Raw genomic sequence first — 23,105 nt, forward strand, 5'->3', positions numbered from 1 at the left:
AAAAGCTCATGGGACAGGATCAGGTAAACCAAATCAAGTAAAACAAGGAATGGTAATTAATGCATTAGTTTAGGTCAGGGAAACGAGGAATCTCGATGACATTTCTGTATTAAACAAAGCACTCAGTTTGTGCATGGAGAACAGATGATATCCAAGGAAACCCCTACATGGAAAGAAACATTCTGGCACACACTTTGCGGACAGCTCGGCGTGTGCCAAAGAACACCCAATGTTGGTTCTCCAACTGAGGGGATCAGTAGGGACTGAATGGGGGTTTCATTCCACATCAGCTACTACTGTCGTCAATGGATGTTAGGTGTGTGTGTGCGTTGCTTGTCAGTAGGGTCTTCAGACCGTCATGGAGGCATTTTTATTGGTGGCTCGTTCCATGGACCAGGCACCGTAGGCCGATGGCCATTGTGGATGGGCTCATGACTGGTCGGCTGCGGCTTGGGGATTGTCTGGGGATGGCTTGTTGGTCGTGGTTGGGCGCTGGCCGTGGGTATAGGGGTCGCGTTGTGGACTGTGCATTGTGGCATGTGGGGTGATGTGGGCTTGGGTTGTTCCTACCTGGTTGGTGTGTTGCCTCCCCACGCTTGACTCCCTCAGTGTGACTCTGTGTGTCGGAGTCAGGGTCTTTGTGTCTGCGGGTCTTCGTGGCTGGCGCTGTGTGGCTGGCGCCTCCCAGGCCCGGCCGCCGCGCATGTAGTGCCCCAAACGAGGTGCAGGTGAATCGAGTGAGGGTTCCCAAGCATGCTACACCCTGTGGCCCCATAGGGGAAGGCTACACTGGAGACAGGAGAGGGAAAGGCTACAATGTGGAGAGGGAAAGGCTACACTGGAGACAGGGGAAGGCTACAATGTGGAGAGGGAAAGGCTACACTGGAGACAGGAGAGGGGAAGGCTACACTGGAGACAGGAGAGGGAAAGGCTACAATGTGGAGAGGGGAAGGCTACACTGGAGACAGGAGAGGGGAAGGCTACAATGTGGAGAGGGAAAGGCTACACTGGAGACAGGGGAAGGCTACAATGTGGAGAGGGAAAGGCTACACTGGAGACAGGAGAGGGGAAGGCTACACTATAGACAGGAGAGGGGAAGGCTACAATGTGGAGAGGGGAAGGCTACACTGGAGACAGGAGAGGGAAAGGCTACACTGGAGACAGGAGAGGGAAAGGCTACACTGGAGACAGGAGAGGGAAAGGCTACAATGTGGAGAGGGGAAGGCTACACTGGAGACAGGGGAAGGCTACAATGTGGAGAGGGAAAGGCTACACTGGAGACAGGAGAGGGGAAGGCTACAATGTGGAGAGGGAAAGGCTACACTGGAGACAGGGGAAGGCTACAATGTGGAGAGGGAAAGGCTACACTGGAGACAGGGGAAGGCTACACTGTGGAGAGGGAAAGGCTACACTGGAGACAGGAGAGGGGAAGGCTACAATGTGGAGAGGGAAAGGCTACACTGGAGACAGGGGAAGGCTACAATGTGGAGAGGGAAAGGCTACACTGGAGACAGGGGAAGGCTACACTGGAGACAGGGGAAGGCTACACTGGAGACAGGGGACGGCTACACTGGAGACAGGGGACGGCTACACTGGAGACAGGGGAAGGCTACACTGGAGACAGGGGAAGGCTACACTGGAGACAGGCCATGAGCTCAGTCAAACGCTACACTCGTTCCGTTCCCTCAAAGGGGCCGCACATCACCTCGCCACCTGGGCCCTGCCGTCTAATAGGCGCCCTCATCACTTGGCACGGACATTGCGCTTTTACGGACACCGTGGGTGGCTCTTAAAAGAGCCTTTGGGTTGGGAAAGCGCCCTGGTTGCCGGCGCTTTACTTGGAACTCGTGTACTTGGTCACGGCCTTGGTGCCCTCGGACACGGCGTGTTTGGCCAGCTCGCCGGGAAGCAGCAGGCGCACGGCCGTCTGGATCTCCCTGGACGTGATGGTAGACCTCTTGTTGTAGTGGGCCAGGCGAGAGGACTCGCCGGCGATGCGCTCAAAGATGTCGTTCACGAAAGAGTTCATGATCCCCATGGCCTTGGACGAGATGCCGGTGTCGGGGTGGACCTGCTTCAGGACTTTGTACACGTAGATGGCGTAGCTCTCCTTCCTGGACTTTCGGCGCTTCTTGCCGCCTTTTCCCGCGGTCTTGGTCACGGCTTTCTTGGAGCCCTTCTTGGGCGCGGACTTCGCTGGCTCGGGCATGACGATGGCTCGTTGCTGCTCACAAACGAATGAGAAGGGGAGGGCGCTAACCGCTCCTATGAAGAGGCGCCCATGCAAATGAACTTGCCTGAGAACGCGTCACATGTGCGGAGCTCACAGGGCTCCCCCCCCTCCCCCTCCCCCTCGCAGTCACGGCTCGGATCCCGCCAGAACACCGGCCCTCCGAGAGATGTCATGGCGCGGCCCAGCCTGGCAAGGCTGAGCTCGACTGTACACGGCCCGGCTGGAGCAAAGTGCAGAGCCTTCATCATCATCCTCCTCCTCCTATTTATAGAACAAACAACAGGTGACACCCTTGCGTCATTCATAGGGGCAAAAAGCCACATTTGGGGCTACTGGGAAGGGCACCGGTTTCATTGGGCCAAGTCCACTCGCGCAGCGTGCGTGCGTGCGTGCGGCTCATGTTTGTGTCCCACGTGACCCCGGTACGACATGGATGGAATAGACTCTTTTCAAGCGGATATGGGTGGCTCTTAAAAGAGCCTTTGGGTTCAAGATGGAATGCTCGAGTTGAGAGGACAAAGCCTTTACCCGCCGAAGCCGTACAGGGTGCGTCCCTGGCGTTTCAGAGCGTAAACCACGTCCATGGCGGTCACGGTCTTTCTCTTGGCGTGCTCTGTGTAAGTGACCGCGTCACGGATCACGTTCTCCAGGAACACTTTCAGGACACCGCGGGTCTCCTCGTAGATCAGACCAGAGATGCGCTTCACACCGCCACGGCGAGCCAGGCGGCGGATGGCGGGCTTGGTGATTCCCTGGATGTTATCGCGGAGAACTTTGCGATGGCGCTTGGCTCCTCCTTTCCCGAGTCCTTTACCCCCTTTTCCTCTTCCTGACATCGTGTCGACTAGACTGGATCGCTTCTAGTGAATGAATGAGTGCGAACGAGGCGTGCGCAGCGAAATTATGGGTGCTTGGAGGACCTGATTGAAACCAGCGGCACACACACAACCTACAGTACGAGGGAGGGAGGGAGGGAGCCCGTGCTAGGAACGCCTCCACAACAAAGGCCACGGAAACGGAAGGTTTCCCTTTTCTCCCCCAAGTCAGAACCCGGTGAAGTATAGGACTGAAATCACAAATGGATCTGTGAGCAATAGCAAGTTATCCATCTGAAATCCATCACACAGGCAGGCAGGCAGGCAGGCAGGGACAGTCTCTCTCTCTCTCTCTCTCACACACACACAACAGTCACACACAAGGACGGACAGAGAGAGAGAGAGAGAGAGAGAGAGAGAGAGAGAGAGAGAGAGAGAGACAGTCCCACAAACATAGACAGTCACAAAGGCAGGCCGTTACACTCCCAGACAGGCAGAGAGACTTGGCCCGAGAATTCCTTCAAGGCCACATATCACAGACATGATCAGAATGATTGTCAAACCCCAGAAAACCAGTAGGCCCTAGGAGCACCTGTTGCTCATCCAAACCTTCTATGGGTCTTCCCAATTGGATTGTCCATAGAATCAGGCCTGGCATTCGATGGAGCATATCCAAAGACAAACCACAGGCCTTTTGGGTCCCAGGCCTGACCGTGCACTGGGAACTGAGAGACTCCGGCGCGCTGCATCGGACCGTTCGTATTATGTCTGCCCTGACGATGTCACAGTGGCCCCCTTCGGAACACTGCTACTCATTCTCCTAGAACACCTAGGACGGCCAAACCTGCAGAAAACCCACTGCACAGTGACACTCTGTTCCACACTAGAATCTCAACCTACTGTGCCATTCAATACGCCGCTGGCAGGGCGACACAAAACAACAAAGAGCAGAGGACCGCATTACTTCCCCTTGCAGCGGATCGAATGGAATACACAGAATACGCTGAGGGTCTTGTCGGTAGGCCACAGTATAGCGGAAGGACCGAGAAAGCGGAAAGGTCCAAAACACTGGGAGCTCACGGAAAGGAGGGGTTTTGCCCCCACCTGCTGGATGACAGGCATTATGTTCTCAACGCTCAATTTGGAATCATTGTGTGCGTGGACTTGCGTGCACATAGCCTTTTCCAAGAAAAAGACACACAGGACTCCCCCCCCCAAAGGGGTTCCCCAAGTCCAAAGATCACACAATTCACACCAAAGAACTTCTCCACAGTCCACTCAGAGGGTATGGGAACCGGAATGACACCCAAACACCCACACTTACACAGACTCACACGCAGACAGACAACCAAACACACACACAGAGTCACACACTCATACAGACGGAATGAAAGACAGACAGACAGACAGACAGACAGACATAGAGAGGGACAGACACACTGACCCAGTCTCTTTCTCCCTCTCTCTCTTGCACAGACACACACACAGTCACACACAAAGACAGACAGACAGTCAGATGAACAAACAAATGGACAGACCCAGTCTCTCTCTCTCCCAAACACACACAGAGTCAGAAGGACACACAAATGCACTCACTCACTCACTCACTCACTCACTCACTCACTCAGATAGACACAGACACACACTCAGACAGACAGAGTGGAGGATCAACAGACAGACAGACCCAGTCCCTCTCTCTCTCACACAAACACGCACTCACACACACACACACACACACACACACTCAGGAAGACACAGATATACACTCACTCACTCACTCACTCACACACTCACTCACACACTCACTCACTCACTCACTCACTCAGTGAGACACAGACACACACAATCACATACTCAGTCAGACAGATAGACCCAGTCTCTCTCTCCCTCTCTCTCTCTCTCTCTCTCTCTCTCTCTCTCTCACAGACACACACACACAGTCACACACTCAGACAGACAGATAGATGAACAGACAGATGGACAGGCCCAGTCTCTCTCTCCCTCTCTCTCTCTCTCACAGACACACACACAGTCACACAATCAGACAGACAGATAGATGAACAGACAGATGGACAGGCCCAGTCTCTCTCTCCCTCTCTCTCACAAACACGCACTCACACACACACAAACTTAGGAAGACACAGATATACACTCACTCACTCACTCACTCACTCACTCACTCAGTGAGACACAGACACACACAATCACATACTCAGTCAGACAGACAGACCCAGTCTCTCTCTCCCTCTCTCTCTCTCTCTCTCTCTCTCTCTCTCTCTCTCACAGACACACACACACAGTCACACACTCAGACAGACAGATAGATGAACAGACAGATGGACAGGCCCAGTCTCTCTCTCCCTCTCTCTCTCTCTCACAGACACACACACAGTCACACAATCAGACAGACAGATAGATGAACAGACAGATGGACAGGCCCAGTCTCTCTCTCCCTCTCTCTCACAAACACGCACTCACACACACACAAACTTAGGAAGACACAGATATACACTCACTCACTCACTCACTCACTCACACACTCACTCACTCACTCACTCACTCACTCACTCACTCACTCACTCAGTGAGACACAGACACACACAATCACATACTCAGTCAGACAGACAGACCCAGTCTCTCTCTCCCCCTCTCTCTCTCTCTCTCTCTCTCTCTCTCACAGACACACACACACAGTCACACACTCAGACAGACAGATAGATGAACAGACAGATGGACAGGCCCAGTCTCTCTCTCCCTCTCTCTCTCTCTCACAGACACACACACAGTCACACAATCAGACAGACAGATAGATGAACAGACAGATGGACAGGCCCAGTCTCTCTCTCCCTCTCTCTCACAAACACGCACTCACACACACACAAACTTAGGAAGACACAGATATACACTCACTCACTCACTCACTCACTCACTCACTCACTCACTCACACACTCACTCACTCACTCAGTGAGACACAGACACACACAATCACATACTCAGTCAGACAGACAGACCCAGTCTCTCTCTCCCTCTCTCTCTCTCTCTCTCTCTCTCTCACAGACACACACACACAGTCACACACTCAGACAGACAGATAGATGAACAGACAGATGGACAGGCCCAGTCTCTCTCTCCCTCTCTCTCTCTCTCACAGACACACACACAGTCACACAATCAGACAGACAGATAGATGAACAGACAGATGGACAGGCCCAGTCTCTCTCTCCCTCTCTCTCACAAACACGCACTCACACACACACAAACTTAGGAAGACACAGATATACACTCACTCACTCACTCACTCACACACTCACACACTCACTCACTCACACACTCACTCACACACTCACTCACTCACTCACTCACTCACTCACTCAGTGAGACACAGACACACACAATCACATACTCAGTCAGACAGACAGACCCAGTCTCTCTATCTCTCTCTCTCTCTCTCTCTCTCACAGACACACACACACACACAGTCACACACAGTCACACACTCAGTCAGACAGATAGATGAACAGACAGATGGACAGGCCCAGTCTCTCCCTCTCTCTCTCTCCCACACACACAGACTCAGTAAGACACACATATGCACACAGTCACTCACTCATTCAAAGGGACACACACGCACACACACACACACACACACACACACATACAGAGAGACAGGTTGCCACACACAGACTCATCTCCCCTCATTGAACATGAAATGCACATGTCCTTTGGTCGTTCATGCTTGGATTGATCCCCAATCTTACTTTTGGGCCCTTTCAACAAACGTGAGAAGCCCTCAATTGACAATGTTCCTCTTAACCCCATTTCATTCCTAATTCCAAGCCAGGAATATCATTCCTTTTCGTGGGGAACGGTGGCAGGTCAAAGGTCAAATTGGCTCCAGCTCCTCACCAGGTTAGCTGAAGGCACCGGAAAAGCATAGATGACTATTACTGAACTACTTCCGGGATTTCGGTCGTTTGCTCATTGCTTCTTTCAGATCGCTTTGCTGCCGGTCGAGCGCTACATTTTGCCAGCTGTAATCAGGCAAATGCTCTGCTTCCCATTCTCCCATACAGAAGTGGCTGTCCATATTTTCATGTGATGTGATGCCACACGGGGGAGAGACATGTTGCCGCTAGCACAAAGCAGTGACTCCGGCAATGTCTTTCCCTCATCATCAGCACACTTTCACCCAACCAATGGCCAGCGTGGACACGGAATACCGTGTCACATGGCAACACTATCACTTTGCCCGATGATCTCTTCCATGGGCATGCTGTACGAGGACACCCGAACAGACGTAGTTGTCTACATGCGCGCCGATCCGTCGACACTGTACAGACCACGGCCGGTCATTCTATGGAGCACGTGGAATAGGTCAGGTTCCCTAGGCCTGGGTCTCAGTTCTGGGCCTTTGGAGTGAACCACAGTCAGAATGATGGGATGTATTGTTGACCGGGCATAATGTCCTCCCGGTGTGTGATGGGAGAACTATGCTCTTTTTCTCCCCCAAGGAATCCCCCCCAACGAATGTGCTCACCGTGGGACAGGGCTTTCCGTTTACAGTGGTGTCTCATAGCCACGTCACATGCGGTGCTATTGGGATGTGTTCACCATTATTCGGTCTGTTGACATGTGACAATACGAAAGAGGACTCGATGGAGAACTTGACAGCCTGCGTGACTACAACGCCACTCTTCCCTAGGACATCCCAAACTACACAAGCATTTAGGACAGTGGACAGCAACACAGCCGCACTGCCAATTCTGACCACAAGATGTCCTCGGCGCGCCACCGTAATGTTTGGCTCCACTCAAATGAGCTTTCTCAGCCCAGTGAAGGATGGATGGCATGTTTGGCTTAGAAGGAACGGATAGGTGCAATTGGATGTGTACACTGTCTGTTCCCACCTCTGAGCAAATGCACGGCTAGTGTCACTAAACCACTAGAAGGACGACGAGGCAATTCCTTCACATCCCACTATTGTCACGACCACAGTAACGAGCGGGATGGCCAAAGGGCTCCGTCATCGCCGCACTTTGAGGCGCAAACAAACACTGAACAGTAGTGGGAGACATTCATCGGATTATTGGCATGGCCTAACAGAAACCAGGAATGCTATGCTAAAGCTGCTGCTGTGGAAAGGCCAATAATAGCAATAGTCAGGTGAATGCGGGCACGCAGCAGCAGCAGCAACAATAATAACAACAACAACAACAACAACAACAACCAGCAGCAGCAGCAGCAGCAGCAGCAGCCCCAACGCGGTATGCACGCCTTGTGGACGTCATGAACGTACGGATGACGTTTGCCTTTTGTATGGAAACATGGAGGTGGCTCTTAAAAGAGCCGTTGGGGATTGTTTGGAGATCAGGACTCGTTGGTTTAAGCGCGCTCTCCGCGAATGCGGCGGGCCAGCTGGATGTCCTTGGGCATGATGGTCACCCTCTTAGCGTGGATGGCGCACAGGTTGGTGTCCTCGAACAGACCCACCAGGTAGGCCTCGCTAGCCTCTTGCAGGGCCATCACGGCCGAGCTCTGGAAGCGCAGGTCAGTTTTGAAGTCCTGGGCGATTTCTCTGACTAGGCGCTGGAAAGGCAGTTTGCGGATGAGCAGCTCGGTGGACTTCTGGTAGCGACGGATCTCCCTCAGGGCCACGGTACCGGGCCTATAGCGATGGGGTTTCTTCACCCCCCCGGTGGCCGGTGCGCTCTTACGAGCAGCCTTGGTGGCGAGCTGCTTCCTAGGGGCTTTGCCACCGGTGGATTTACGAGCGGTCTGCTTGGTTCTGGCCATGGCGCGTGCGAGTTTCCTTCTATAGACAGTAGGAGTGTAGCCGCGAAAATCTCCAAGTTGCGTTTATAAAGGCGGCTGCGTCGTCTGCTGATTGGACACCTTGTCACCAGTGTGTGGATTGGGCCAGAGCGGAGGACCTCCTCCATCAGCCATTGGAAAGGTCTCTCAGTGCCGCCCCGAAATCCAAGTCCCTGCCCGTTCTTCGCGTCGAGTGGGCGTCTCTTCCCGCGCGTAATCATGGCCATGCGTCACAGTGGCCAAACGGACTAGTGATATTGTGGCCGAAATGCACTCGAGCAGGTAGCCTGCTATACTGGATTGCTCCACAATGTGCTTCATTTATAGCCTCATGTGGGCACACGCTGTTCTTGTTCAGCGTGTGTGTGTGTGTGTGTGCGTGCGCTTGCGTACAGGACTGCCCTGCACCGACATTGGACAATCGAGTGCCATTTCCCTTGACAGACATCAATACATACATGCTGGCGTGTACAGGACATATTGCGCTTTTGGGGAGAGAAATGGTTGGCTCTTAAAAGAGCCTTTTGGGGTTCAAATGTCAAGGGGGAGCCGCAGTAGGAAGTTTACTTGGCTTTGACTGCCTTCTCGGTCTTCTTGGGGAGAAGCACTGCTTGGATGTTGGGCAGGACACCGCCCTGAGCGATGGTCACACCGCCGAGCAGTTTGTTCAGCTCCTCGTCATTACGCACGGCCAACTGCAGGTGACGGGGGATGATGCGAGTCTTCTTGTTGTCGCGGGCTGCGTTGCCTGCCAACTCGAGGATCTCAGCAGTAAGGTACTCGAGCACGGCGGCCAGGTAGACGGGTGCGCCAGCGCCCACACGCTCGGCATAGTTGCCTTTGCGCAGCAGCCTGTGTACACGGCCCACGGGGAACTGGAGCCCAGCACGGGATGAACGGGTCTTCGCCTTTGCCCTGGCTTTGCCTCCGGTTTTGCCTCTTCCGCTCATAGTGGTAGCTTTCAGTAAATCACAGAGTAAATCCTGAATGGGCTGCGCGGCGTGTCGACAGCCTTTCTTATAGCTCGCCTTAAAAGGTGTCCATTGGCCACCGGGCCGGCGGGGCACCATCCAATCGCAGAGAGTCCTCTGTAGCCGGCCCCCACCTCACCCACAACGGGGCTGGAGGCGGGCTCCTCTCTTTTTCCCTTCTTGTGACTTGGTTTCAATTTGACGCGCGCCTATTGCGCGCTGGGCACATGGGAAAAGTTTGCCCCGAATCAAACAATTCAAGTGGACTTGGGACTCTTTGGATTCCTCTAATAGAAAGGCTAATTGTTGCCGTATCGCTCTGGACATGATGATGACAGTGACATGAAGGGGAATAGGTTGCGCTCTTTTTTCCATGCTATGAAAGTTGTTGGTACTCATGATGGCCACATATTCATATTGTCCCTTGACCTCCCTCCCTCCCTCCCTCCCTCCACACACACACACACACACACACACAGTGTCACTTCCCCGAGTGTGTGCATTCATGGACCTGCTTTTAGGCAGCTAAAGAGTAGACATGGAAATCGACACTTTTGTGGAAAGAGTTGGGTGGCTCTTAAAAGAGCCTTTTGTGGTCCAACATCATGTGTCGGTCGGTCGGGTGAAGCAGCACACTCGAAGTTGTTTACTTCTTCTTGGGGGCTGCCTTCTTGGGCTTGGCTGCCTTGGGCTTGGCAGCTTTGGGCTTCGCTGCCTTTGTAGCCTTCTTGGGGCTCTTGGCTGCCTTTTTGGCCGCTGCCGCGGGCTTCTTCACCTTTTTGGGACTCTTGGCTGCCTTCTTGGGAGTAGCCGGCTTCTTGGCCTTCTTCGGGGACTTCTTAGCTGCGGCTGCGGGCTTCTTGGCTGCTGCCTTCTTGGGCTTCTTAGCTGCAGCGGGCTTCTTGGCTGCCACCTTCTTGGCTTTAGGGGCTGCGGCTTTCTTGGCGGGCTTCTTGGTCTCCGTTGCTTTCTTGTTGAGCTTAAAGGAGCCGGAGGCACCGGTGCCCTTGGTCTGGACCAGGGTCCCCTTTGTGACGAGGCTCTTGACGGCCAACTTGACGCGGGAGTTGTTCTTCTCCACGTCGTAGCCGCCTGCCGCCAGAGACTTCTTGAGCGCGGCCAGGGACACGCCGCTCCTCTCCTTGGAAGCGGACACCGCCTTGACGATGAGCTCGCCTACGCTGGGTCCCGCTTTCTTGGGCTTGGCTGCTGCCTTCTTCTTGGGTGCCTTGGCAGGCGCGGCGGCGGCTGGTGCTGGGGCGACTTCTGCCATGTCTGCTGCTGTCGTTCGTTGCTTCGTTCCGGATAGGCGCGCACACACACACACACACACACGTACGTACGCGGTCTAGTGAGGAGTAGTTCGCTGCTGCCACTGATCTGTGCTATTGAAGCTCAACTCTGTGCAGGGGGCTGGCCTTAAACGCGAGATGAGAACCGTGTAGACTCAAGCCATCCAGCTCTGCGTCTCAAGGCTGCCCAAATGCTCTTCCACTTGTGTTTTCTCCTGGCGAATATCCGCGTAAAAGTCGCGCACGGAGCAGTGTGCACGTCCAAAAGGGCTCTGGTCAGCGAGCGGACTTGTCCGGGTTGAGAATAAAGTCATGTGGGCCGCCACAGCCCCGTGCGTTTGGTTGCAACTCGTTGAAAACGTCACCGTTCGACGGTCACCGGGAGCGGTGCGCACTCGTTTCCCCGTGCTATTCATCTCCTAAATGGGCTAAAAGTGCATCCGAATGCAAGTGGCGCTTGATGTGTAGTGAGCCGAGTTCCCGGGCAAGGGAATAAAAGCGTTTGGGATCCCCTGGTGTGGTCCGGGGTGTTTTAAAGAGGAGCTATTTTGGGGGGCGTGAAACACATGCGTGATCTTGTGTGAGCTGGCAATAGCCGAGGCTGTGGTGTAGTGCGTTTGTGTTGGCAAGTGGCTAGGTATACTGGTGACTACCACTACTGGTGCTCCTACAGGAGTCGTCCCTCGGTCCCTCCCTCCCTCCCTCCCTCCCTCCCTCAGTGTGACTCTGTGTGTCGGAGTCAGGGTCTTTGTGTCTGCGGGTCTTCGTGGCTGGCGCTGTGTGGCTGGCGCCTCCCAGGCCCGGCCGCCGCGCATGTAGTGCCCCAAACGAGGTGCAGGTGAATCGAGTGAGGGTTCCCAAGCATGCTACACCCTGTGGCCCCATAGGGGAAGGCTACACTGGAGACAGGAGAGGGAAAGGCTACAATGTGGAGAGGGAAAGGCTACACTGGAGACAGGGGAAGGCTACAATGTGGAGAGGGAAAGGCTACACTGGAGACAGGAGAGGGGAAGGCTACACTGGAGACAGGAGAGGGAAAGGCTACAATGTGGAGAGGGGAAGGCTACACTGGAGACAGGAGAGGGGAAGGCTACAATGTGGAGAGGGAAAGGCTACACTGGAGACAGGGGAAGGCTACAATGTGGAGAGGGAAAGGCTACACTGGAGACAGGAGAGGGGAAGGCTACACTATAGACAGGAGAGGGGAAGGCTACAATGTGGAGAGGGGAAGGCTACACTGGAGACAGGAGAGGGAAAGGCTACACTGGAGACAGGAGAGGGAAAGGCTACACTGGAGACAGGAGAGGGAAAGGCTACAATGTGGAGAGGGGAAGGCTACACTGGAGACAGGGGAAGGCTACAATGTGGAGAGGGAAAGGCTACACTGGAGACAGGAGAGGGGAAGGCTACAATGTGGAGAGGGAAAGGCTACACTGGAGACAGGGGAAGGCTACAATGTGGAGAGGGAAAGGCTACACTGGAGACAGGGGAAGGCTACACTGTGGAGAGGGAAAGGCTACACTGGAGACAGGAGAGGGGAAGGCTACAATGTGGAGAGGGAAAGGCTACACTGGAGACAGGGGAAGGCTACAATGTGGAGAGGGAAAGGCTACACTGGAGACAGGGGAAGGCTACACTGGAGACAGGGGAAGGCTACACTGGAGACAGGGGACGGCTACACTGGAGACAGGGGACGGCTACACTGGAGACAGGGGACGGCTACACTGGAGACAGGGGAAGGCTACACTGGAGACAGGCCATGAGCTCAGTCAAACGCTACACTCGTTCCGTTCCCTCAAAGGGGCCGCACATCACCTCGCCACCTGGGCCCTGCCGTCTAATAGGCGCCCTCATCACTTGGCACGGACATTGCGCTTTTACGGACACCGTGGGTGGCTCTTAAAAGAGCCTTTGGGTTGGGAAAGCGCCCTGGTTGCCGGCGCTTTACTTGGAACTCGTGTACTTGGTCACGGCCTTGGTGCCCTCGGACACGGCGTGTTTGGCCAGCTCGCCGGGAAGCAGCAGGCGCACGGCCGTCTGGATCTCCCTGGACGTGATGGTAGACCTCTTGTTGTAGTGGGCCAGGCGAGAGGACTCGCCGGCGATGCGCTCAAAGATGTCGTTCACGAAAGAGTTCATGATCCCCATGGCCTTGGACGAGATGCCGGTGTCGGGGTGGACCTGCTTCAGGACTTTGTACACGTAGATGGCGTAGCTCTCCTTCCTGGACTTTCGGCGCTTCTTGCCGCCTTTTCCCGCGGTCTTGGTCACGGCTTTCTTGGAGCCCTTCTTGGGCGCGGACTTCGCTGGCTCGGGCATGACGATGGCTCGTTGCTGCTCACAAACGAATGAGAAGGGGAGGGCGCTAACCGCTCCTATGAAGAGGCGCCCATGCAAATGAACTTGCCTGAGAACGCGTCACATGTGCGGAGCTCACAGGGCTCCCCCCCCTCCCCCTCCCCCTCGCAGTCACGGCTCGGATCCCGCCAGAACACCGGCCCTCCGAGAGATGTCATGGCGCGGCCCAGCCTGGCAAGGCTGAGCTCGACTGTACACGGCCCGGCTGGAGCAAAGTGCAGAGCCTTCATCATCATCCTCCTCCTCCTATTTATAGAACAAACAACAGGTGACACCCTTGCGTCATTCATAGGGGCAAAAAGCCACATTTGGGGCTACTGGGAAGGGCACCGGTTTCATTGGGCCAAGTCCACTCGCGCAGCGTGCGTGCGTGCGTGCGGCTCATGTTTGTGTCCCACGTGACCCCGGTACGACATGGATGGAATAGACTCTTTTCAAGCGGATATGGGTGGCTCTTAAAAGAGCCTTTGGGTTCAAGATGGAATGCTCGAGTTGAGAGGACAAAGCCTTTACCCGCCGAAGCCGTACAGGGTGCGTCCCTGGCGTTTCAGAGCGTAAACCACGTCCATGGCGGTCACGGTCTTTCTCTTGGCGTGCTCTGTGTAAGTGACCGCGTCACGGATCACGTTCTCCAGGAACACTTTCAGGACACCGCGGGTCTCCTCGTAGATCAGACCAGAGATGCGCTTCACACCGCCACGGCGAGCCAGGCGGCGGATGGCGGGCTTGGTGATTCCCTGGATGTTATCGCGGAGAACTTTGCGATGGCGCTTGGCTCCTCCTTTCCCGAGTCCTTTACCCCCTTTTCCTCTTCCTGACATCGTGTCGACTAGACTGGATCGCTTCTAGTGAATGAATGAGTGCGAACGAGGCGTGCGCAGCGAAATTATGGGTGCTTGGAGGACCTGATTGAAACCAGCGGCACACACACAACCTACAGTACGAGGGAGGGAGGGAGGGAGCCCGTGCTAGGAACGCCTCCACAACAAAGGCCACGGAAACGGAAGGTTTCCCTTTTCTCCCCCAAGTCAGAACCCGGTGAAGTATAGGACTGAAATCACAAATGGATCTGTGAGCAATAGCAAGTTATCCATCTGAAATCCATCACACAGGCAGGCAGGCAGGCAGGCAGGGACAGTCTCTCTCTCTCTCTCTCTCACACACACACAACAGTCACACACAAGGACGGACAGAGAGAGAGAGAGAGAGAGAGAGAGAGAGAGAGAGAGAGAGAGAGAGACAGTCCCACAAACATAGACAGTCACAAAGGCAGGCCGTTACACTCCCAGACAGGCAGAGAGACTTGGCCCGAGAATTCCTTCAAGGCCACATATCACAGACATGATCAGAATGATTGTCAAACCCCAGAAAACCAGTAGGCCCTAGGAGCACCTGTTGCTCATCCAAACCTTCTATGGGTCTTCCCAATTGGATTGTCCATAGAATCAGGCCTGGCATTCGATGGAGCATATCCAAAGACAAACCACAGGCCTTTTGGGTCCCAGGCCTGACCGTGCACTGGGAACTGAGAGACTCCGGCGCGCTGCATCGGACCGTTCGTATTATGTCTGCCCTGACGATGTCACAGTGGCCCCCTTCGGAACACTGCTACTCATTCTCCTAGAACACCTAGGACGGCCAAACCTGCAGAAAACCCACTGCACAGTGACACTCTGTTCCACACTAGAATCTCAACCTACTGTGCCATTCAATACGCCGCTGGCAGGGCGACACAAAACAACAAAGAGCAGAGGACCGCATTACTTCCCCTTGCAGCGGATCGAATGGAATACACAGAATACGCTGAGGGTCTTGTCGGTAGGCCACAGTATAGCGGAAGGACCGAGAAAGCGGAAAGGTCCAAAACACAACACTGGGAGCTCACGGAAAGGAGGGGTTTTGCCCCCACCTGCTGGATGACAGGCATTATGTTCTCAACGCTCAATTTGGAATCATTGTGTGCGTGGACTTGCGTGCACATAGCCTTTTCCAAGAAAAAGACACACAGGACTCCCCCCCCCAAAGGGGTTCCCCAAGTCCAAAGATCACACAATTCACACCAAAGAACTTCTCCACAGTCCACTCAGAGGGTATGGGAACCGGAATGACACCCAAACACCCACACTTACACAGACTCACACGCAGACAGACAACCAAACACACACACAGAGTCACACACTCATACAGACGGAATGAAAGACAGACAGACAGACAGACAGACAGACATAGAGAGGGACAGACACACTGACCCAGTCTCTTTCTCCCTCTCTCTCTTGCACAGACACACACACAGTCACACACAAAGACAGACAGACAGATAGATGAACAGACAGATGGACAGACCCAGTCTCTCTCTCTCCCACACACACACACAGAGTCAGAAGGACACACAAATGCACTCACTCACTCAGATAGACACAGACACACACTCAGACAGACAAAGTGGAGGATCAACAGACAGACAGACCCAGTCCCTCTCTCTCTCACACAAACACGCACTCACACACTCACACACACTCAGGAAGACACAGATATACACTAACTCACTCACTCAGTGAGACACAGAAACAGACACACACACACACACACACACAATCACATACTAAGTCAGACAGACAGACCCAGTCTCTCTCTCTCTCTCACAGACACACAAACACAGTCACACACTCAGACAGACAGAAAGATGAACAGACAGATGGACAGGCCCAGTCTCCCTCTCTCGCTATCTCCCTCTCCCACACACACACACACACACAGTAAGACACACATATGCACTCACTCACTCACTCAGAGAGACATGGACACACACACACACCCAGACATACAGAGTGGAGGATCAACAGACAGACAGATCCAGTCCCTCTCTCTCTCACACAAACACGCACTCAAACACACACACACACACACTCAGGAAGACACAGATATACACTCACTCACTCACTCAGTGAGACACAGACACACACAATCACATACTCAGTCAGACAGACAGACCCAGTCTCTCTCTCTCTCTCTCACAGACACACACACACAGTAAGACACACATATGCACTCACTCACTCAGAGAGACATGGACACACAGACACACACTCAGACATACAGAGTGGAGGATCAACAGACAGACAGACTCAGTCCCTCTCTCTCTCACACACACACACACACACACATACTCAGACAGACAGAGTGGAGGATCAACAGACAGTCAGACCCAGTCTCTCTATCTCTCTCTCTCTCTCTCCCACACACACAGACTCAGTAAGACACACATATGCACACAGTCACTCACTCATTTAAGGGGACACACACACGCACACACACACATACAGAGAGACAGGTTGCCACCCACAGACTCCCCTCATTGAACATGAAATGCACATGTCCTTTGGTCGTTCATGCTTGGAATGATCCCCAATCTTACTTTTGGGCCCTTTCAACAAACGTGAGAAGCCCTCAATTGACAATGTTCCTCTTAACCCCATTTCATTCCTAATTCCAAGCCAGGAATATCATTCCTTTTCGTGGGGAACGGTGGCAGGTCAAAGGTCAAATTGGCTCCAGGTCCTCACCAGGTTAGCTGAAGGCACCGGAAAAGCCCGATGATCTCTTCCATGGGCATGCTGTACGAGGACACCCAAACAGACGTAGTTGTCTACATGCACGCCGATCCGTCGACACGGTACAGAACACGGCCAGTCATTCTACGGAGCATGTGGAATAGGTCAGGTTCCCTAGGCCTGGGTCTCAGTTCTGGGCCTTTGGAGTGAACCACAGTCAGAATTATGGGATGTATTGTTGACCGGGCATAATGTCCTCCGGGTGTGTGATGGGAGAACTATGCTCTTTTTCTCCCCCAAGGAATCCCCCCCATAGAATGTGCTCACCGTGGGACAGGGCTTTCCGTTTACAGTGGTGTCTCATAGCCACGTCACATGCAGTGCTATTGGGATGTGTTCACCATTATTCGGTCTGTTGACATGTGACAATACAAAAGAGGACTCGATGGAGAACTTGACAGCCTGCGTGACTACAAAGCCACTCTTCCCTAGGACATCCCAAACTACACAAGCATTTAGGACAGTGGACAGCAACACAGCCGCACTGCCAATTCTGACCACAAGATGTCCTCGGCGCTCCACCGTAATGTTTGACTGACATCAATACATACATGCTGGCGTGTACAGGACATATTGCGCTTTTGGGGAGAGAAATGGTTGGCTCTTAAAAGAGCCTTTTGGGGTTCAAATGTCAAGGGGGAGCCGCAGTAGGAAGTTTACTTGGCTTTGACTGCCTTCTCGGTCTTCTTGGGGAGAAGCACTGCTTGGATGTTGGGCAGGACACCGCCCTGAGCGATGGTCACACCGCCGAGCAGTTTGTTCAGCTCCTCGTCATTACGCACGGCCAACTGCAGGTGACGGGGGATGATGCGAGTCTTCTTGTTGTCGCGGGCTGCGTTGCCTGCCAACTCGAGGATCTCAGCAGTAAGGTACTCGAGCACGGCGGCCAGGTAGACGGGTGCGCCAGCGCCCACACGCTCGGCATAGTTGCCTTTGCGCAGCAGCCAGTGTACACGGCCCACAGGGAACTGGAGCCCAGCACGGGATGAACGGGTCTTCGCCTTTGCCCTGGCTTTGCCTCCGGTTTTGCCTCTTCCGCTCATAGTGGTAGCTTTCAGTAAATCACAGAGTAAATCCTGAATGGGCTGCGCGGCGTGTCGACAGCCTTTCTTATAGCTCGCCTTAAAAGGTGTCCATTGGCCACCGGGCCGGCGGGGCACCATCCAATCGCAGAGAGTCCTCTCTAGCCGGCCCCCACCTCACCCACAACGGGGCTGGAGGCGGGCTCCTCTCTTTTTCCCTTCTTGTGACTTGGTTTCAATTTGATGCGCGCCTCTTGCTCGCTGGGCACATGGGAAAAGTTTGCCCCGAATCAAACAATTCAAGTGGACTTGGGACTCTTTGGATTCCTCTAATAGAAAGGCTAATTGTTGCCGTATCGCTCTGGACATGATGATGACAGTGACATGAAGGGGAATAGGTTGCGCTCTTTTTTCCGTGCTATGAAAGTTGTTGGTACTCATGATGGCCACATATTCATATTGTCCCTTCACCTCCCTCCCTCCCTCCACACACACGCACACACACACACACACACACACAGTGTCACTTCCCCGAGTGTGTGCATTCATGGACCTGCTTCTAGGCAGCTAAAGAGTAGACATGGAAATCGACACTTTTGTGGAAAGAGTTGGGTGGCTCTTAAAAGAGCCTTTTGTGGTCCAACATCATGTGTCGGTCGGTCGGGTGAAGCAGCACACTCGAAGTTGTCTACTTCTTCTTGGGGGCTGCCTTCTTGGGCTTGGCTGCCTTGGGCTTGGCAGCTTTGGGCTTCGCTGCCTTTGTAGCCTTCTTGGGGCTCTTCTTGGGAGTAGCCGGCATCTTGGCCTTCTTCGGGGACTTCTTAGCTGCGGCTGCGGGCTTCTTGGCTGCTGCCTTCTTGGGCTTCTTAGCTGCAGCGGGCTTCTTGGCTGCCACCTTCTTGCCTTTAGGGGCTGCGGCTTTCTTGGCGGGCTTCTTGGTCTCCGTTGCTTTCTTGTTGAGCTTAAAGGAGCCGGAGGCACCGGTGCCCTTGGTCTGGACCAGGGTCCCCTTTGTGACGAGGCTCTTGACGGCCAACTTGACGCGGGAGTTGTTCTTCTCCACGTCGTAGCCGCCTGCCGCCAGAGACTTCTTGAGCGCGGCCAGGGACACGCCGCTCCTCTCCTTGGAAGCGGACACAGCCTTGACGATGAGCTCGCCTACGCTGGGTCCCGCTTTCTTGGGCTTGGCTGCTGCCTTCTTCTTGGGTGCCTTGGCAGGCGCGGCGGCGGCTGGTGCTGGGGCGACTTCTGCCATGTCTGCTGCTGTCGTTCGTTGCTTCGTTCCGGATAGGCACACACACACACGTACGTACGCGGTCTAGTGAGGAGTAGTTCGCTGCTGCCACTGATCTGTGCTATTGAAGCTCAACTCCGTGCAGGGGGCTGGCCTTAAACGCGAGATGAGAACCGTGTAGACTCAAGCCATCCAGCTCTGCGTCTCAAGGCTGCCCAAATGCTCTTCCACTTGTGTTTTCTCCTGGCGAATATCCGCGTAAAAGTCGCGCACGGAGCAGTGTGCACGTCCAAAAGGGCTCTGGTCAGTGAGCGGACTTGTCCGGGTTGAGAATAAAGTAATGTGGGCCGCCACAGCCCAGTGCGTTTGGTTGCAACTCGTTGAAAACGTCACCGCTCGACGGTCACCGGGAGCGGTGCGCACTCGTTTCCCCGTGCTATTCGTCTCCTAAATGGGCTAAAAGTGCATCCGAATGCAAGTGGCGCTTGATGTGTAGTGAGCCGAGTTCCCGGGCAAGGGAATAAAAGCGTTTGGGATCCCCTGATGTGGTCCGGGGTGTTTTAAAGAGGAGCTATTTTGGGGGGCGTGAAACACATGCGTGATCTTGTGTGAGCTGGCAATAGCCGAGCCTGTGGTGTTGTGCGTTTGTGTTGGCAAGTGGCTAGGTATACTGGTGACTACCACTACTGGTGCTCCTACAGGAGTCGTCCCTCGGTCCCTCCCTCCCTCAGCGTGACTCTGTGTTGGAGTCAGGGTCTTTGTGTCTGCGGGTCTTTGTGGCTGGCGCTGTGTGGCTGGCGCCTCCCAGGCCCGGCCGCCGCGCATGTAGTGCCCCAAACGAGGTGCAGGTGATTCGAGTGAGGATTCCCAAGCATGCTACACCCTGTGGCCCCATAGGGGAAAGCTACAATGGAGACAGGAGAGGGGAGGGCTACACTATAGACAGGGGAAGGCTACACTGTAGACAGGGGAAGGCTACACTGTAGACAGGGGAAGGCTACACTGTAGACAGGGGAAGGCTACACTGTAGACAGGGGAAGGCTACACTGTAGACAGGGGAAGGCTACACTGTAGACAGGGGAAGGCTACACTGTAGACAGGGGAAGGCTATACTGGAGACAGGCCATGAGCTCAGTGAAACGCTACACTCTACACGAGTTCCATTCCCTCAAAGTGGCCGCACATCACCTCACCACTTGGGCCCTGTGGCACCGTCTAATAGGTGCCCTCCTCACTTGGCACGGACATTTCGCTTTTACAGACACCGTGGGTGGCTCTTAAAATAGCCTTTGGGTTGGGAAAGCGCCCAGGTGCTTTACTTGGAACTCGTGTACTTGGTCACGGCCTTGGTGCCCTCGGACACGGCGTGTTTGGCCAGCTCGCCGGGAAGCAGCAGGCGCACGGCCGTCTGGATCTCCCTGGACGTGATGGTAGACCTCTTGTTGTAGTGGGCCAGGCGAGAGGACTCGCCGGCGATGCGCTCAAAGATGTCGTTCACGAAAGAGTTCATGATCCCCATGGCCTTGGACGAGATGCCGGTGTCGGGGTGGACCTGCTTCAGGACTTTGTACACGTAGATGGCGTAGCTCTCCTTCCTGGACTTTCGGCGCTTCTTGCCGCCTTTTCCCGCGGTCTTGGTCACGGCTTTCTTGGAGCCCTTCTTGGGCGCGGACTTCGCTGGCTCGGGCATGACGATGGCTCGTTGCTGCTCACAAACGAATGAGAAGGGGAGGGCATTAACCGCTCCTATGAAGAGGCGCCAATGCAAATGAACTTGCCTGAGAACGCGTCACATGTGTGGAGCTCACAGGGCTCCACCCTCCCCCTCCCAGTCACGGCTCGGATCCCGCCAGAAAACCGGCCCTCCGAGAGACGTCATGGCGCGGCCCAGCCTGGCAAGGCTGAGCTCGACTGTACACGGCCCGGCTCGAGCAAAGTGCAGAGCCTTCATCATCATCATCATCATCCTCCTCGTAGAACAAACAACAGGTGACACCCTTGCGTCATTCATAGGGGCAAAAAGCGACATTTGGGGCTACTGGGAATGGCACCTGTTTCATTGGGCCAAGTCCACTCGCACAGCGTGTGTGCGTGCGTGCGGCTCATGTTTGTGTCCCACGTGACCCCGGTACGACATGGATGGAATAGACTCTTTTTCAAGCAGATATGGGTGGCCCTTAAAAGAGCCTTTGGGTTCAAGATGGAATGCTCGAGTAGGGAGGACAAAGCCTTTACCCGCCGAAGCCGTACAGGGTGCGTCCCTGGCGTTTCAGAGCGTAAACCACGTCCATGGCGGTCACAGTCTTTCTCTAGGTGTGCTCTGTGTAAGTGACCGCGTCACGGATCACGTTCTCCAGGAACACTTTCAGGACACCGCGGGTGTCCTCGTAGATCAGACCAGAGATGCGCTTCACACCGCCACGGCGAGCCAGGCGGCGGATGGCGGGCTTGGTGATTCCCTGGATGTTATCGCGGAGAACTTTGCGATGGCGCTTGGCTCCTCCTTTCCCGAGTCCTTTACCCCCTTTATTTATTTATTTATGTATTTTATTTTATTTTTTCATAAACTTTATTGATATTTTACATTTTTACAAATTATTCAAAATACATCCATCTCAGAACAACAATAAACATCAACATCTAAATTTTTATATATTCAACAATGACCACTTCAGTTTCTGTGTAGTAATGTCCATTTTCCTTCTTCGTTTCATCTCTGTTAGAATTTGTTTAAAAACAGTATCCGAGGAAACAAACAATTGCTGGGTGGTCATTAGGCATCTTGTTTTCCAAATTTTACAATTTACAATACATATTATAGTCCATATTAAATCTTTACTCATATGTTCCGTGTCATTTTTAAAAATTCCATGAAGTACAGACTTTACATTAATGTCAACATTCAAACCTACTCCTTTCATTTTATCCCATATTTCCTTAGTGCGATAACACTCTAGAAGGAGGTGTTCTAGGACCTCGTCCTCTGAACAATGTGGCATAGGACATGTTTTTGTTTTTACAAAGCAACTCCACTTTACAACTGCCCGTACCGGAAGCCGGCGAACAGAAATAAGCCATATAATATCACGGCTGTTTTCAGATATATGCTTACTGTGTATGTTCTCTATGCATTCTTTTGTTTCGACGGGGGTCAAATTGCGATAAGGAATCTCACCTCCATATTTATCATCTGAGATTAGTTTATATATTGTTTTGTTAGATTGACTAGACCAATGAATGTCTAAATGTCGAACCTCAGCCACTAAATCCCCATAACACAGCTTATAATATTGAGTTTTCTTTCGAACTTTTCCTCGCAATTTACCCCATCCGTGTACATCGCCTAGCCAGGAAGCATTTCTCTTAATTGCATTTGCTACAATAATACAAAAAACTATTTTCAATTTTAAACCTACGTTAACCGCACCTAAACCTCCCAAATCTTTATTCTTAAACAAAATGTCTCTCTTTGTGACCTCCCTATTTGTTCCCCAGATTAACACACATTTTATTTAATCGTATGATACAATACTCTGTAGGAGGAAATATTACACTCAGAAAAATTAACTTTGATAATATAAATAAGTATATAATTTGTATCCTACTTTTAACATTTTTATTTGACCATTTCTCTACAATTTGTTTAACTTCAATTTCTTTTCGATTCCAATTTTTCTTTGCGCAGTTCTTACCACTTATGTATATTCCAAGCAATCTGATTTCATCTTTAATTTCTATAGTTATGGGAGGTTTACGG

General features: G+C 53.3%; 8 protein-coding genes across 8 annotated transcripts in view; all 8 read right to left on the reverse strand.

The window, feature by feature from the left end:
- Nucleotides 1-1,782: 1,782 nt before the first annotated feature.
- LOC114838802 (histone H2B) lies at nt 1,783-2,407 on the reverse strand. The gene has a single exon (XM_029118984.2). The coding sequence runs from the start codon at nt 2,207-2,209 to the stop codon at nt 1,835-1,837; it is 375 nt and encodes a 124-aa protein (XP_028974817.1). The 5' UTR covers nt 2,210-2,407; the 3' UTR covers nt 1,783-1,834.
- A 6,958-nt stretch (nt 2,408-9,365) lies between these two features.
- Nucleotides 9,366-9,864, reverse strand: LOC114834244 (histone H2A). The gene has a single exon (XM_029118720.2). The coding sequence runs from the start codon at nt 9,808-9,810 to the stop codon at nt 9,424-9,426; it is 387 nt and encodes a 128-aa protein (XP_028974553.1). The 5' UTR covers nt 9,811-9,864; the 3' UTR covers nt 9,366-9,423.
- Nucleotides 9,865-10,331: 467 nt separating this feature from the next.
- LOC114838762 (histone H1) lies at nt 10,332-12,245 on the reverse strand. The gene has a single exon (XM_029118943.2). The coding sequence runs from the start codon at nt 11,102-11,104 to the stop codon at nt 10,478-10,480; it is 627 nt and encodes a 208-aa protein (XP_028974776.1). The 5' UTR covers nt 11,105-12,245; the 3' UTR covers nt 10,332-10,477.
- A 770-nt stretch (nt 12,246-13,015) lies between these two features.
- On the reverse strand, nt 13,016-13,640 carry LOC114834247 (histone H2B). Its single transcript, XM_029118722.2, has one exon. The coding sequence runs from the start codon at nt 13,440-13,442 to the stop codon at nt 13,068-13,070; it is 375 nt and encodes a 124-aa protein (XP_028974555.1). The 5' UTR covers nt 13,443-13,640; the 3' UTR covers nt 13,016-13,067.
- Nucleotides 13,641-17,690: 4,050 nt separating this feature from the next.
- Nucleotides 17,691-18,175, reverse strand: LOC114838769 (histone H2A). The gene has a single exon (XM_029118949.2). The coding sequence runs from the start codon at nt 18,133-18,135 to the stop codon at nt 17,749-17,751; it is 387 nt and encodes a 128-aa protein (XP_028974782.2). The 5' UTR covers nt 18,136-18,175; the 3' UTR covers nt 17,691-17,748.
- Nucleotides 18,176-18,802: 627 nt separating this feature from the next.
- LOC117595406 (histone H1-like) lies at nt 18,803-19,396 on the reverse strand. The gene has a single exon (XM_034296275.1). It carries the CDS (start codon nt 19,367-19,369, stop codon nt 18,803-18,805), a length of 567 nt encoding a protein of 188 aa, XP_034152166.1. The 5' UTR covers nt 19,370-19,396.
- A 1,267-nt stretch (nt 19,397-20,663) lies between these two features.
- Nucleotides 20,664-21,070, reverse strand: LOC114838757 (histone H2B). Its single transcript, XM_029118939.1, has one exon. It carries the CDS (start codon nt 21,036-21,038, stop codon nt 20,664-20,666), a length of 375 nt encoding a protein of 124 aa, XP_028974772.1. The 5' UTR covers nt 21,039-21,070.
- A 471-nt stretch (nt 21,071-21,541) lies between these two features.
- LOC114838759 (histone H4-like) overlaps nt 21,542-23,105 on the reverse strand; it is a 71,544-nt gene continuing 69,980 nt past the window's right edge. The window contains 1 exon segment of the mRNA XM_034296276.1: nt 21,542-21,869. Within this exon segment, the coding sequence (XP_034152167.1) occupies nt 21,580-21,869 (290 nt within the window). The 3' untranslated portion in view covers nt 21,542-21,579.

Source organism: Esox lucius, chromosome 13 (genome assembly GCF_011004845.1).
Source record: "Esox lucius isolate fEsoLuc1 chromosome 13, fEsoLuc1.pri, whole genome shotgun sequence".
NCBI lineage: Eukaryota > Metazoa > Chordata > Actinopteri > Esociformes > Esocidae > Esox > Esox lucius.